The sequence below is a fragment of the Haliotis asinina genome, chromosome 8, assembly GCF_037392515.1.
Source record: "Haliotis asinina isolate JCU_RB_2024 chromosome 8, JCU_Hal_asi_v2, whole genome shotgun sequence".
NCBI classification, from domain to species: domain Eukaryota; kingdom Metazoa; phylum Mollusca; class Gastropoda; order Lepetellida; family Haliotidae; genus Haliotis; species Haliotis asinina.
In genome coordinates, this window is record NC_090287.1 from 34,974,602 (window position 1) to 34,991,002 (window position 16,401).

Here is a 16,401-nt window from a genome sequence, read left to right on the forward strand (position 1 = left end):
AAGACGACACAAACCAATACAATGAACAAGACAATTCCTTTAAATAGTAGTATGTGTGCCCCTACATTTCATAAAATGTACAAATCATTTTCATTAATATTATCCGTTTTACTTATAAATTGGAATTAAATCGCTGTTTATTAACCTGTTCATATGAAACTGCAATATTTGTCCCAACGTATTGAATATTGCACATCACGGGAACTAAAGCACATGTTGCAGTAATGGCTACGTGTGATCTTCCAACACTTCTGTAGAGGCTTAAAATGTGGGATAGTACACTTACTGAGTCAATTTCCCATGTAAATATTATTCAAACAATCAAAAGCTTTCAAAGAATAAAAACGGATACCTTATATCCACACATGATATGGTGTTGAAGATGGATATATGTAGATACTGAAATCAATTTCATGAAAAAATATCTGAACGATGCGCAAAATATACATCACAATACTAAAACTGCAATCAGAATGGTATGGGCATTGTGTTTACTCTTGTTCACCGACCTTCACCTCAAAGAAATTTCCTAATATGTGCAACAATGTTGACGTGTGACATCACTACCGATGGCCGATTTCTTTCAAAATGGCGGCTTCGCTGAGAAGGGTACACAGGATTTGACTTTTTGCTTGATTCTGGGATATTTTGTATATAAATGTGAGATGTAAGAAATCCGAATTATTCTGACTATCTGTGTATTGTTATATGTTCTTATCGTTTACATTGTAAATGACGGAAGAAGCCAGAAATGCCGATAAGTACCGTTGTCTTTCTGCGTGATTTTGCGTAAGTCATGGCGTCACGCTGCACTAAAAGTTTGACAGTTTCTTATGAATTACCAAATGCTTTCATTGTATCTATTTTCAATTTGCTTTTTCTTGCTACGATACTCTTCCCTTGAATATACTAAGCGCATTGAGCGATTGTAAGCAATGATTAGGCGGCTGGATGTTGTAAAATTTCCGAAAATGCTAGGCAGTGTAAAATTGGAATTTTTCTTTGTTTACATTTCAGTCAAGCGCTGTCAGCGTTCGTTTTCATACAAAGTATATTTCGTTTTGTCTAGACAGTTGGTATTGGTGACAAAGACCATTTGTACTTTGATTCTAAGATGCTTGGGGAATTCAATGATGCATTTGTCGCAGCTAACTATGAAGTATACATGATGTAATAGGCCTCTCAATACCGGCCTTCTCGAAACGTGATTTTGTAAACAATATCCAATAGCGGAAAGCGCACTTCGGCGTTCGTGTAAGTTTATTTTCGAAAACATCCCAACCGATTCTGGGTACATCGGTGACGTTTCAGAATTATCATTCCTGGTTACATGAAAACTTGATATCAGTGATCATTAATATGCTATTTTTGAAATTCATTACTCCCAGTAATTATCCGATTTTCACATTTCAAAATGTACTGCAAATAACGCTGTGAATCTCGAGTTTGTACAGTTTGAAAAATGGCGACATGTACGATGAAGCCTTTTTTGAAAGGCGATTTTAAGCACTTTAGCTTGGTCTGAGATTATGTGGATGATATCAAGAAACTGGGAATTTTCCGCAGAATTCAAAACTGTGAAGTAGTTATATATGCGTGGTATATTTAGAATTTTATTGGACTTCCAAGTGAGGTATGTAGGGAAAGGACATATATGTCCCCGTGGCATCCAGGGGGTTAAGAGATGTACATTTTGTCATTGAAGACTTTAGTCAGTTTGGCTCAAAAGCGGACCAATAAATTGCAATGTAACTCGAACACTAATTATCATACAGTACTCAATGAAACACTGATCATAATCATTATAAAAACATTAGACCGATTCTGTGAGCATTTTACAGAATTTATATCCTAAAAATAAAGTGCCGACAAGGTTATGGATTCATTTACCTGTGTTGTGCTCTCCATCTTTCTCGCACACCTGGCTGTTCCTCTCTCCGCACTGCTCGCTCGCAACAAAGAGTGAACTGTGTAAATATTTAAATGACAGGTTACTCTTCCTTTCTCATGCTATGTTAACATTATGCTATAAAACCTGGAAGGTAATCTATTTTCATTTAAATTAATAACTTTAGACCAATATTTTACTGCTCTTGCCATATAGATATGCTGGAGACGGATTCCTCCACATTCCCTAAGAACCATATTATTTGTGGTACTTTTACCACCTTTGAGTGTCCTTTTACATAACTATATCTGTACATTTACTGCTTTCCTACCGTAATTCACACCCATATTTCTGATTCGTTTGAGTGGCATTCTAGAAGTTGAAGGTAGCAGTAGCAGGTGTAACCTCGTCATAGTGATGATCAATTAGCGTTGGTCATCCGTAAGGTTTTGCAATCTCATCTCTAGGTAGACGGTCACAAGTAAGTATAGTTAAGTAAGTATAAACTAGCACATACGCACCCTAGAACCATTTAGCAATCGACAGCAAGTTAGAAAGTTAGTTCTAGACATTTCGAGATGTTGAACATACTCATGAGAAGTCATTCGTTATTTCATCCTCAGGTGCGTGATAAGGTATATATACCGGTGTATCGAAAACCGAGCGTCATATATACTGACCTATGACTGCGCTAAGGAGCGACACATGATCACATGAGAGGTGATTATTTAAATCTAGATTTGGGTCGCTGTGGCCCGTCTCGGTGTATACAGTCGAAAGCGCGTGGTCATGATCTTATCATACAGTTGGGTCTTGAAAGTGTACACGGCTGTTTCGCTCCCTCGATTTCAAAGAGTGCCATTAGAACATTCAGCGTTACACAACAGCACCTTCGTGAAGCCATTGCAGGTACTCCGACGGGCGATGGACATTATTGCATGCAAGATGAACTGACGCCTGCATGAGGACCAGCACATAGTGATCAACTCGATACCAGGAAATGTGTGAAAAACTGAGACCCAATGTCATGACGACAGGTCACATCGCCACTGAGGGCCACGCTTGTGTCAGCTAAAGTTTCGGTCGTCCACTAAGGGTAGGTGATCATTGATACAGGGAACAGGGCACAATATTTAGGTCAGTCATTATGGATTCGTTGCTGTGTAGACTGCCGTGGATCTTGTTAGATATTCAACCACGTAACGCGATATTTCGCGGAAGTTGTGAATCGTTATGCCACCTACACTCCCGGTCGTAATTAGAAGCTAATAATTCCCCATGAAGGTGGGGGAGCTGGCACCCAGGCCAACATTTTTATACGATTCTGCAGAACATGTACGTGTGTTGCACTGCTGATACTGTCGAACAGTCTTTCGGAGTATTCAGCAAAGGAGCACAAACCGATTCATTATACAGCCCCGTATCTTCACCGTAGGCGTGCGCTAGCTATACAACCATGACCGAGATAAGTTTTAACTTTGACCACTATTATTTGACACCTCCTGTGATCTGATGTATTCTAAGCAGTAGAGTCTAGCGGTGTTTTTAGGTTATACGATTGAAATACCTCAAATAGTGAACATGTGCCAGTGGGTCAGGGAAGTGATTTTACCTCCAGCAATCTATGTGGTACACATTGTGATTGTAGGTCACGAGGCGGTCGTAGGGTCACCGTGACTGGAAGGAATTCAAAGGACGTACGATATATCCTCTAATAAGCCCCCAGACACTTATTTTATTCAACAGACTTCCAGATCCGGCGCGTATTGCAGACCCGCCGTTATTAGAGCCCCGGCGCTTATTGGAGACCCGGAGATTACTACATAATGTCCATCAACCCGTACCATGTGGAGGACAGGAAGTTATGACTATAATGGGACATTTCCTTAATAAATATTTTTTTGATCAACTGAGAATACATTTACAAAAATGTACCTGACGCATATAAGGGACGGGCGAGATAAGGCCTGTCGCTTACTTCTTAAACCTCAGCTTTACTCCCTGCGCATATTGGAGGACATATGGCAATCGTTACCATTCACAGATCGTGGTCGTTTGCTTTTGTGAGTGTTGGGCATCGTGTCTTTTTTTGTTGCAATCAGGGAGACTCTGATGTTGCAGCTTATCCCTGTTGCACTGAACTCACTCACGTTCCTCACTCACTGTATTATTTCGGATAACAGTCCGGGTTTCGATCCACAAAGTCTTCGTAACGTTACGACCTGTCGTAACTCTATTGTTTACCATAAGCTTGCGAATGTCGTAGGGCTACGAACACTTTGTTGATCTTGACCCAGACCTCAGTGAAAAAAATGCCTCCCACTGATATCTATAGTAACATTATACATGTTTAAATAACTAATATATCAACAGTTGTAACATATATATGTACGGATAGTCCGGCCGTAAAGCATTCAAAAGAATAAGAATGAACAAATGAACACTTAAGCCAGCAGCTTTCCCAATACAATAAAAGGTCAACTTTAACTGCGCTCGAAGATATGCATGGTCACATTCAGCAAACAAATCACTATAATAGAAACGACAGATAAATATCAAAGCGTAGGTCTTAACTATTGGGTGGATATACATGTAAGACACACGAAATTCTTACAGAACATCGCCCGAACTGAATCTAGTATAGCACATTCTTCTAAGACCTTGGAGTCAACACTCTATTTTACAAAGAAGAAAAGGTTCGGGGAAATAGCAATCGCTTGTATGTCCTGGTTTCGGTGAGGCACACGATTCTATTTAACACTGTCTGGAGGGAAGTAGACTTTTCTGTGCAACTCTGGTTCAATGAAACCATCTTTAATATATGTATTCACATTCAGCATACGTTGTCAGGGTTAAAAAAAGACAGCATTAATATTAAGATATGCCGACAGTTTTAATTATTGGATGGGTGCACATTTAATGAACACAAGAAATCTTACAGAAAATCAAGCAACCGCTGGTATCAGTTGATTTAATCAGCACTGAAGGCCCCGTGAAAAGTGCAAGTTAATCTAGTGCTTGTTCTCATTTAGTGTAGCGTAATCTCTCACCTCCTCTCTTGGGCAGCAAACCATTCTTTTCACTACAGAGAGTACGACAGCCTATGATTTTGTCGAATTCTGGATATACCGAATTACATGATTCTATGCAATGTTGGAACTGCATCTGTTCAACACATCCTGTGTCTTTGGCTGATGTGAAACGCATGGTCCAGGGAAGTAGACAAGTCTGTGATCTATAGAAGCACATGCTTCCATGTAATACTGGATCTGTGGAGTCACATAGTGTGGGCAGATTTTTTTTATGTATAGCGTTTGGTCTAGAGAAGTACATGATGCTATATGCCATTCCATCAATGACGATACTGTAGCATGGTGAGTTGTCCGTCGTCCATTTCATGTGAACGGTTATAGTGCAGTTGTAACTGTTTTATTTCTTTTCAACTTATTCGAGCTTGTGCATGTACTATAACAACATCTTCTCCAGTTGCAGACTAGAACTCAGGGCATGTAGAGAGTTGGTCTGGACAACGCTCACAATGCCGGCCCATACAGAAGATATTGTGGACGAACACCATGGTGTCCAGAGCAAAACTGGAGATTCCCCTGAAGTGGAGACTACACAGGAAGGTGAATGTCTTTAGCATACGTGTCTCCGACATTCATAACTAGGCAGGTAATGATGAGCTGTTTATGGATTAGGAGTAGGGACTATTTTCCTCTTTAGATAATCTGTGGTGGGTATCCGGTGTTTATGGGTTCAACCTCACAATCGCCATTATATACTGATCTGATATTTGGAACTCGTAGGATCCAACAAAGTGGTCAATGTCACTTTCCGTTTTTTTCCCAAAATGATACCGATTGAAGATCAGCACAAGACTCGGAGGTCTGCTCCCATGTCAGCCCACAAACGTGTTTGTTTGTAAACAAAACAATCAGCAATTCTGCGCTTGGTCACATGAACAATTTAATTGCTTTTTAACTAGCATGGGTTGTTGGATAAACATTCTTACCCACGATCTACATGCGTATGCCACTAATCTCGTCATTATATTGAGAAACCATCTTTCAACTCGAACCAGCCAGTGGCAGCTCAAGCAGCCATCGAAAGCATGTCCTGACGTTTGTTTTGTTTAAGACGTTTGTTATCAGGGCGGACATGATACAAAAAGCGGTACATTTGATATGCTCGTTTTTGAACAGTTTTAAGAAAGGAATACACTTCTAAAGAAAGGCAAGACTGGGTGTTAGACAGGATGGCATGCATCCTCCGATCCTGTTAATCAGCGCTCTTACGACAGTCATTTGTTGCGACAGTTTTAACCCGTGTTTGTGAGGACATGAGCATACTCTTTCTGAAACCTGTTAGTGAAACCTGTTACCACAGCCAGCTTTCTCTCTGCCACGTTTAACGTTGTCATGACGACCTGGTTTGTTTCAGTTGTCCTTCTTGAACTGACGTTATTATTTCCAGACGAACGTACATCCCTGATCCGTAATGAAGGCAAGTCCCGCCTGTGGCCACCTCCAGTCAGGCGCTATGTTCCTGTGGAACCAGTCGCATTTGGATTCATCTGCTGCATTGTAATGACTCTGCCTCTCATACAGTTCTACATGTACGACAAAATAGCTGAAGGCTATGGAGGAGTAAACAAAACCACGGCCGATCCATGCAGCCCAGGGGCAGATAACTCGTCCGACGCAAAACTCGAGACCAAGATACAAAGCAAAGCTGCTGATTATAACATATTCCTTATCTTTACCTCAACATTCCCTGGAATCTTCCAAACAATCCTCCTTGGGTCCTTGTCTGATAGGTATGGCAGGAAACTGTCAATGCTGCTACCCATTTCTGGACTTGTATCCAAACTGATCGTGTATCTCATAGTGTTTGAACTGGACCTACCGCTGGGATACCTGTTCATAGGCAATGCAATCGAGGGCTTCTCGGGTGGCTTTGGGACAATGTTAACGGCGATATTTGGATGTGCAGCTGACATTACACCCGTGGGACCCAAGCGAGGATTCAGGATGGCTGTAATCCAGGCAGTGATGAGCTTGGGCTCAGCATCGGGATCTTTAGTGGCAGGAGTATGGACAGAGGAAGCTAACTTTAAACAGCCGTTATACTTTTTGATCGCACTATCTGGTGCAACTCTCCTCTTTACAATCTTTATATTTCCAGAAACGCGTAGAAATCTACCCAAAGAAAGCCTAAGCGTCAAGGAACATCTCAAATTATTGAAAAAGAGCATACAGTTTTACACCAAAGACACTCCGGACAAAAGACGGTGGAAACTGATAGTATCTTTAATGACTTTCTTTTCGTCCTTCTCCGTTGAGCTAATTAAGAACACAGTGCTGACATTGTACCTCCTGGCCACACCCTTTTGCTGGAGTAAGATCCAAATCACCGGTTATGCTGCAGCCAGGACTATCATTGACTGGATCTGTATTCTTGGACTAACACACTTCCTCTTGGGCCGATTTTCGGAAGTCACCATCGCAATCATTGGATGTGTTTCCAACATCCTCTTCCTCGGACTCATAGGATTTGCCCAGAGTAGTGTCCTCGTCATCGTAGGTATGACGTTTTACCTTACCATACATTTTATCAACTGATGTTGTTCTTCTAACTTAACAAGTATGGATATCTGTCATGTTGTTACACCTCTGTACTTCAACTTCAGCGGCTGCGTTTGGGGTCTTCAGTGAAGCAGCACCTGCTATGATGCGGTCAGTGATGTCAAAACTCGTCTCCCCTGATGAACAAGGTCAGTAATCTATTGACTGTGACTCACTGGAAACACGATTCACACACTGGGTGTAATGGTGAGTGAGTTTAGTTTTACGTCGCACTTAGCAATATTCCAGCTATATGGCGACGGTCTGTAAATAATCGAGTCTGGACCAGACAATCCAGTGATCAACAACATGAGCATCGATCTGCGCAATGGGGAACCGATGACATGTGTCAACCAAGTCAGCTAGTCTGACCACTCGATCCCGTTAGTCGCCTCTGACGACAAGCATAGTCACCTTTTATGGCAAGCATGTGTTGCTGAAGGCCTATTCTACCCCGGGACCTTCACGGGCCGGGTGTAATGGACATGAAAATCTTCTGATATCATAATTGTACCTGTTAGTTTTGGGGCGGACAGTGACAGATTTCTCGAAGGTGCATGATCATCGTAGATGTTGACTAAGGTGTTGCTGACGCTTACAAGCGTGTTATCCTCTGCCTCACAGATCTTCAGAAGTCATAATATAACAATACTAATAATACTAATTACATATTGAGCACTAGCGCAGAATTACGACGAAGACATACGTTTAGCCCTAATGTGTGCATTACATAGTATAGGAAACAAATAAGCTAAGTTCACCCTCAGGGCGTTTGCGAGGTGGATATATAGATACATAGAACCCGTGATGGTCTAGGGTAGAATAGGCCATCACCAACCCAGGCTGGCCACAAAAGGTGTCGGGAAGTGTGTTCAGGTTCGCTAACTTGGCTGGCACATGTCATCGGTTCTCAGTTGCGCAAGTCCATGCTCATGCTGCTGATCACTGTATGGTCTGGTCCAGGCTGTATTATTGACAGACCGCCTGCATATAGCTGGAATATTGCTTAGTATGGCGGTAAACTAAATTCACTCACTCACTATAGGTACATACATTCATTGATATAAGTTGTTTCGGCAAATATCTAATTGGTGTATATAAACTATAGAAGTTTTACTGAGATGAATATGCTGAGATATGAGACGGAATGTGTTTCAGTAGTTCGTGAGACCTCCTATTCCTGCAATACATGTCTGAATGCGCCTCGGTACACTACCGAGCAATGTTTGTAGTGTTATAGTGTCTACTTCGGGACAGCCCTGTCCAAATATTTCTACAGACCAAACACTATGTAGCCAGGCTATATGATATTTAGTTATTCTTATTCAATCTGCAATCCTGATCTTTATCACTACCGTAGAGTACATTGTTTTGTCAGCTACCTTGTTCCTCTTTGTCACTTCCATTAATTACTGTATAAGACATTTATGGCCTTTATTGGTCATCCCCCCTGGCTGTGTCTGTCATCACATCAACTGTAGAAGGAAGTGCTGTTAGTTTCTCTATCTGTCCATTGTTGAATCTTTGCCAGTCTATCTTTGTTAAAAACTATATATATGTATGCTCACATCTATACTGGACGTGAGACGTGAGATGTGAGTGTGGAGTCCGGTATTATGTCTGCATAGGGACGACCGCGAGCAGGATTATGCCGCTCGCAGGAAAGGCCCCTGGGGTTGAGCTGGAAGTACGCTCACCTCATTCATGTATAATTGTTTGTCATGTCTTGTGAAACCAACTAAAGAAGTTTGAAAAACTAAACTATGCCTTCGTCTTCATCAACGTATTCATTTGTCTTCGTCAACGTAATGTTCATCTAATACAGAACTAATTCACCACGAGCCGATGACTACAGGAACCTCCCGTTGACAGCAGGACAGCGTATCCCAATATTCGACCACTGTTTTCTTCTTACCCTCTATCTTTACGTTGAGGTTATGTCCTTCGTTGGTCCCAACGTATTCTCAACAGAGTTACGATCTATATACTGTTTCACAACGTTCTTGTCAGTCTAAGATCTCGTAACTTTTCTCGTAGAATATGCACCTCCTAAGTTACAGTATGCCAGGTACAAATGCTCCGTGAAAGGTTACGAGAGGCTATGAGGGTTTTGTGAAAAGGGGCCCACCTGGGACAGTCAGAAACGTCAACATTTTCGTCTGCCAACCACTGTTTTGTGTAGTGGCAGTGTGTTTTGGGCCTTTATCATGCTGGTAAATCCATATCTTCATAGAGTGTTCGGGCCATGGGAAGGAGGTGATGATTTAAGATGTCAACATATTGTTCCGTATTCCAGTGAAAATAAATATTAGTAGTCACTCACAGTGATGGTGTCCCACCCGCATGTTTTGGGCTTTGTTTGAGGCCATGTTTTGCGGTATGTTTTGGGCTATCTTTGGTGCGTTGGTACCCAGGTTTCCGGGTATTTTTTGTCTAAATGTTCATACAGTTCGGAAGAGTCGAAAAGACAACATTATCCCATTAATCAATTAATCATCTCATTATGATATTCTCAACGCTTTTCAATTTCAACCCACTTACAATCGGACCAGGTCGATGAGTAGTGGTGAAGTTCTTGCCCTCCCTGTGACTGTTTTGTGCTCAGTCCCACTGAATATTCTTCAAAGTTCTGTATACTGCAGACAGAGGACCTTTAAAAATCTACAACCAGCTTTCTTTTCTTTTCTGCTGTCAAATCTGCCACGTCAGCAAATTAAGGCAACTACACCATCTGGGGTTATAATTCTTATGTACTGCATTTCGTTCTTAAGCATACAAGAGTTGCCTCCCATTGTTAGTGATTTACCACATAAGGACGGCATGTTTTAAAATATGAAGCCGGTGTTCCCCGTCGTGATATTGCTGGAATATTGCTAAAAGCAGCGTAAAACCTACACACTTACTTAGGCAATTCAGGTATTGAGTGTGTATACTAACTGCCTCTCATACGGACCAGTGATCAACAGGAACATCGTTCTACGCAATGGGGATACGACGACCTGTGAAAACCAAGTCAGCAAGCCTAACCAACCCATTCGGCCATGATAAGCCAGTCGTGGGTGGACGGGGGACAGGGGGCAATTATTACAGAATACTTTTTATGCATCGAAGTGTCGATAGAACACTCTTTTAACCTTAATAGTGCTCCCTCATTACGAATAGGTAACTACGGCCCTGCAAGCATGGGTTGCTGAAGACAAACTCTAAGGAGTGGTCCCTCCCAAACTAGACTAAACCACATGAGAAATGTTTTTCGTACGTCGATCTCCAGATTATTATTACCTCTATTTGTGATGTTGCAGGGGCAATGTTCGCTTCTGTCAGTACGATGGAGATGGTGGCGTCGTCAGTTCTCGGTATCGCTGCGACTGTAATCTACAAGGTGTCACTCACCTTTTTCCCCGGCCTCATCTTCGTCATCCTCGCCGGTCTCATCTTCATCACTGTGTTGATGCTGGGGTAAGACCATATCTGTTCCTGTATCACTAGCTAATTTCTGGCGTTGGTGTTCCGATACAGATTGCAGCTACAATCCAGATATGTGGTGGCATTAGTAATCGAGTATGGGCCAAACAATCCAATGATCGACAGCATGAACATACATACATGTACATACATATCTACGAAACTGGGATTCGATGACATGTGACTACCAAAATTGAACCCGTCAGTCGCCTCTTGCAAGCATGGGTTGCTGAAGACTAAATCATAACGAGTCTTAAACAGTACTCTCTACTACACCAATACACGAAATGGCCTTCGGTTACAGGTTTTTTCGAACATTTCCTAACGAAGCTGTTCTTTGAATGTTGAGCTTATACATTTCTAAACTCACTCTGAGAATATCAAGTCGTATATCCATTTTTGCTGGTACTAGTTACTTGCTGTTATTAGTTCCAGGTGTGAAGTATGTATGCCTGTATACTGGGAACAGGTATCGACTGACATGACACGTGAAAATCTTTACCTTCATTTCTTTACCTCTTGTTTACAGTTGCATTATTTGCTGTCCATACTAATGACAGCGATATTACTTACAATAATAATATCATGTTAATATTTCTCTTTCAGGACACTGAGCTACAGTCTGAAGAAACAATCCTCCCAACTGTCGCATAATATAACTGTAACAGTGGATTAACTATTGACAGACCAGTTCCCACAGCTTGCCCAGACAGAGATGAAAGTTATGTCATTATCCGATCACAACAGAAACAAACGAGCACCCAGTCAGAAAAGAGAAGGCTGTTACCATCATGTTCTTACCAGACATAGCAGCCACTGCCAGAATTAACAACCCCATGAGAAAGAGACGCTTTTTGTGGAATAAATATATTGGTTCATTTCGTAGGAAAAGGGGTTATAACAAGCAATCTAATCGTCATGTTTTGTACGAGGTTTTGTTGTGTTGTTGCCATGAATGTTTTGTTTATCTCAGGGTTTGAGTAAAATATGCAAAATAAACCACCATAATCCAAATAAGCAAGAAGGTGCTCTACAATTCGAAAAGGATATTTCAAAGTACCGTGATAGTTTATCAACATTTTCATTCTTACCAACCGTCGTTTTCAATCTGGATACCTGTATTATATCTATAGATTTGTAATTTCAGGTAGCATGGTTGCAAAGTATCTACAGCGACACATATAGTATAAACAGACACTCAAAGTTTTTTGGGTTTTTTTTAACAAATGCACTTCCCTAATCTACAAATACCCATGCACAGCTCAAGGGAGTTAAATGTATTACGTATGGTTTACCTTGTTGTTTAACCCTTGCACTCAACGATATTCTTTATGACTGTGGTGGAGTATGAACCAGACAATCCAATGATTGATATCATGAGCATCGATCTACTCAATTGAGATATGATGACATGCTTCACCAGACCCCGTTTGTTGCATTTTAGGGCCATCATAAGTTTCTGAAAAACAATTCTTATTCGAATTTTGGCGGGTTTCCATACCCAATTTCAATGATGATTTATAAGTAAATATTCTGAAACGGTTTCAAGAATGTCTATATGCATGGAAACATTTTCGCAATTCCAAAATGTTATATGTGAATAGCGGGCCGTGGTTGGGGTCATTCTCGTAATCTTTGCATTTTTAAAGTTACGATATGTGATATTTTTCAATTAATCTGTGATATGTGTACATGTGTTGGACAATATCAAATCGGTGAGGGATGATTTATACACGACACATGAGTTCAGTGTAATGGATTTAGTGTCTCGTGGTGTGTTGTGAGCCTTGCAGATGTTGTTCTATGTTATAAGTTGTTCGTATTCATAACATAAATAAAGTATGTTGTTTTGGTAACGTTATACCATGAGTTTACCTGTCAGCATTGCCCTATGTGAGTGTATTTTCACGTTTGACTGAAAAGAATAACGATTTCGAAAACAAGTACATATTCCGATTTTATGTAATGTCCTTCGGTTGCTTTCTATTTAAGTCCCTGTCACTCTATGCAATGTATACTCTTAAGGTAAGGTACGGGAACCTGAACTTTGGTAGAAAGAAAACCCATTGAGGAACGTTACAATGACATTCATCTTGTGCATGCAGCATCATTTCACGTTATCACCACAATGAAACACAATGCATGGGAAGCACGTGCACAACATGGGAACCTGCCTCACGTGCATGTGGTGTCATTATGAATCTTGACGTTTTTCAGGCTGGTCGATAAATCACTGTAGATATTTTTTCCTATAATTTTCTTGCATCTGTGAATGGTCAGGGTTTTCAGGGTCAAATCACACAGGACTGACTGATAATTGTAAAGCTGAAATTTTCAAGTCATACTCCAATCACCTAAGAAGGGGAGTAATTGAACGAACAGCTTTACATGTACTTTGAATGAAATCCATGTGGTGATGCATCCTCAAAACATCCATTATTATTGTATCAACATTGAATCAATCCCATATATCTCCCAATTTCGACAATCGTACATTGAAAGAACAGTTCCCCTACTTTTTAAGAGTATACTTATCCTTGCATATATCCTTTCTAAAATCAAGAGTGTGGGTTTTATCTCTTTCCCCTACCAGACCAGACTTTTGCAGCAAAGGTGAACTTGTGTGGTATACAATTAGCAGTGGTGACGTGTAAATTAAGGGACTTGAATATGACGCTGTATTTGAGCTAAATATTTAGCAATATCAGGATTTGCTTACTGCAGATTCGCCCTTTTCCATGGTAACATATTGAACACGCTCTACTAAACATGCAAACATGGTTGTGAATAAAAGGAGATAATACAGAGTGCCCTGAACAGGAATTGTAGGATAGGTTTACTCATATTGCAGCTCTAAATATAAGGATTGTATAATTCTTACGAAAGCCTAATGCTGCCACTTTTGTAGTATAAAATTTTTTTTTCAAATTCAATTCTCGTTACTTCGATTATTTACTCGTTGCTTCGAGTATTTTTTTCGTTATTTCAACTATTTTATCGTTGATTCGATTAATTTCTCGTTGCTTCGAGTATTTACTCGTTACTTCAAGTTTCAGTTAAAAACTTGAAATTTCGAATTTTTTCTGGCTACTTCAAGTTTCTTTCAAAAACTTGAAGTTTCGAGTATTTTCTCGTTATTTCAATTATTTTTTCGTTCCTTCGATTAATTTCTCGTTGCTTCGAGTATTTTCTTGTCGCTTTAAATTTAGGTCAAAACTTGAAATTTCGAATATTTACTCGTTGCTTCGATTTTTTTCTTAATTTCTACGTTTGATGAATTTAGCATGTATAGTTTAGGAGATCTGCTCCGAGCAAGATGACATCCCCATAGTCACACACACCCTACACCAACCGAGTTTCAGTGGTCATAAAACAAATTTCAGTTCAATTGGGAGGTTGCGCACCCTTGCAACCACGGTATCTTCCCATAATGCAGACTTTACAAAAGACAGACCGCTTAAAACAACATACTTTACGATTCACACAGAAAAATGTAATTTGTTAAAAATGATATTCGTTACAAGTGATGGGCATATTAGTAAAACATGGAATTCGTCACATATGGCTTGACTACAAAGATTACAAAGTTGGTTTTCTTTCAAAACATTCAGACAGCGTCCTGTTTCCATTGGTAACCTATGATTTGTTGTCCTAAATTATGTCAGTGAAATTCTACTTTGAAAGGTTAATTTAAGATGAGGTTCTGGAATAAGTGCATTTTCATACATTGTGTAATGAAATTCTTTTGATGATTGAGTATTACTTGAATTCCAAGATTGTACAAACTGGTCTAACTCGCTGTACTCACTATACTCTGCATTGACTCCGGGTGAGCTCATTAATTGAATAGGAGTGGAGAACATTGGCTGAGGTGATTAGTGTACTCAATGTACTCAATCTCACGGGAGGTCTGGGAGTGAACAGCAACTAAGAGTTAACTGAGAAATGATACCATATATAAGATACCTTTGAGGATTTGACTGAAGTCAATTTGGCTAAAACGCATGCCATTTTGGTATGGATATCAGTACGAATTGGTTTCCTTCCAGTCTCCACATACAAAGGCGAGCACTTTAAGTCAGGAGTTTTCTTATATTAAATGAACATTTTCAATAACACTTAAAAGTTTCATATGGCCAGAGGTCGTATAATCATTTCTAAACCTAATGTTGTCTTTTTTATCAGGGCACGTACCACAATTTTCAAGGGTACAACTTAATTAAGCCTTATGCAACCAACCATAAAGTGTGTTCTTTTAAGCAGTCTGTCTTTTGGGAGGTCGATGACATTCCGAAGCATATTTCCTAAACTATTCGTGATAACTTCATCAGACTTGGTACACATATCAAGCAAGATGAATCCAGATATGCATCTTTCGCGGTTTCCCCACAAATGTGACTTAGGCTGTGGGTATGAGGATGTCATCTTGTTCGGAGCAGATTTCCTTAAGCTATACATGCTAGCTTCGTCAAATTTGGCACATAACTCAAGCATGATCCATAGATGTGCCATTTGATGGTTATACCCGGATATGAAGTTTATTTTTGCTGTATCCATGGTCACGTGACTTAGGCTGTGGATATGAGGATGTCATCTTGTTCGGAGCAGATCTAAAATATACATACTAAATTCATCAAACGTAGAAAAATTTTTAAAAAATCGAAGCAACGAGTAAATATTTGAAGTTTCAAGTTTTTGACTGAAACTTGAAGCAAGGAGTAAATACTCGAAATTTCAAGTTTTGGACTGAAACTTGAAGCGACAAGAAAATACTCGAAGCAACGAGAAATTAATCGAAGGAACGAAAAAATAATTGAAATAACGAGAAAATACTCGAAGTTACGAGAAGATTATTGAAATAACGAGAAAATACTCGAAGCAACGCGTAAATAATCGAAGTAACGAGAATTGTCTTTGAAAAAAATATTTTATGCTACAAAAGTGACAGCTTTAGGCTTTCTTACATTCTAAAGGAATTGACAGCACAAACAAGGTTTTCCTGTATACCAGTCTATTATCCAACAGAATACGTGCCCATTGCCCATTGCCTATAAGAAGCCACTGAAATTAATGTGTGTCCATTACCCAATGACTGTAAGTAGCCACCTGTATCCCATGTTTGTAAGATCTGATTATACTTTATTCGCTGGTTGTAAAATATCAGTAAAGGGAATAGGTTACTTGTAACGCGTGTCTGTGATATCTATCTACATATATTGCTTATGTGTACGATCCAACATAAGGCACGCATGTCATTTTCACCTTGCTTGTAAGATCTCATTGAAGTGAATAGGTTCTCAGGTTGTGCGTCTTGCTTCACAGCTTGTCGTTCCTAGCTCGTTGCTCGTGATAATAATAATTTCATTGTCCACTTATATACAGCTGAACTCGACATCGGAGAGGCATGTTCTAAGCGCATGC

The 16,401-nt window shown here is 40.0% G+C and overlaps 1 protein-coding gene across 1 annotated transcript; it reads left to right on the top strand.

Moving 5' to 3' along the window:
- Positions 1-2,601: 2,601 nt before the first annotated feature.
- On the top strand, positions 2,602-12,841 carry LOC137294017 (proton-coupled folate transporter-like). The gene is made up of 6 exons (XM_067824936.1): positions 2,602-2,984; positions 5,375-5,517; positions 6,365-7,474; positions 7,581-7,664; positions 10,818-10,974; positions 11,587-12,841. Exons 2-6 carry the CDS (start codon positions 5,427-5,429, stop codon positions 11,654-11,656), a joined length of 1,512 nt encoding a protein of 503 aa, XP_067681037.1. The 5' UTR covers positions 2,602-2,984; positions 5,375-5,426; the 3' UTR covers positions 11,657-12,841.
- The last annotated feature ends 3,560 nt before the right edge of the window (positions 12,842-16,401 follow it).

What these genes read in the sequence shown, in the direction of transcription:
- LOC137294017 (XM_067824936.1), top strand. Translation starts at nt 5,427, where the DNA reads ATGCCGGCCCATACAGAAGATATTGTGGACGAACACCATGGTGTCCAG. An exon ending in AGTGGAGACTACACAGGAAG is followed by an intron (nt 5,518 to 6,364) that starts GTGAATGTCTTT and finishes TATTATTTCCAG; the next exon opens with ACGAACGTACATCCCTGATC. An exon ending in TAGTGTCCTCGTCATCGTAG is followed by an intron (nt 7,475 to 7,580) that starts GTATGACGTTTT and finishes CTTCAACTTCAG; the next exon opens with CGGCTGCGTTTGGGGTCTTC.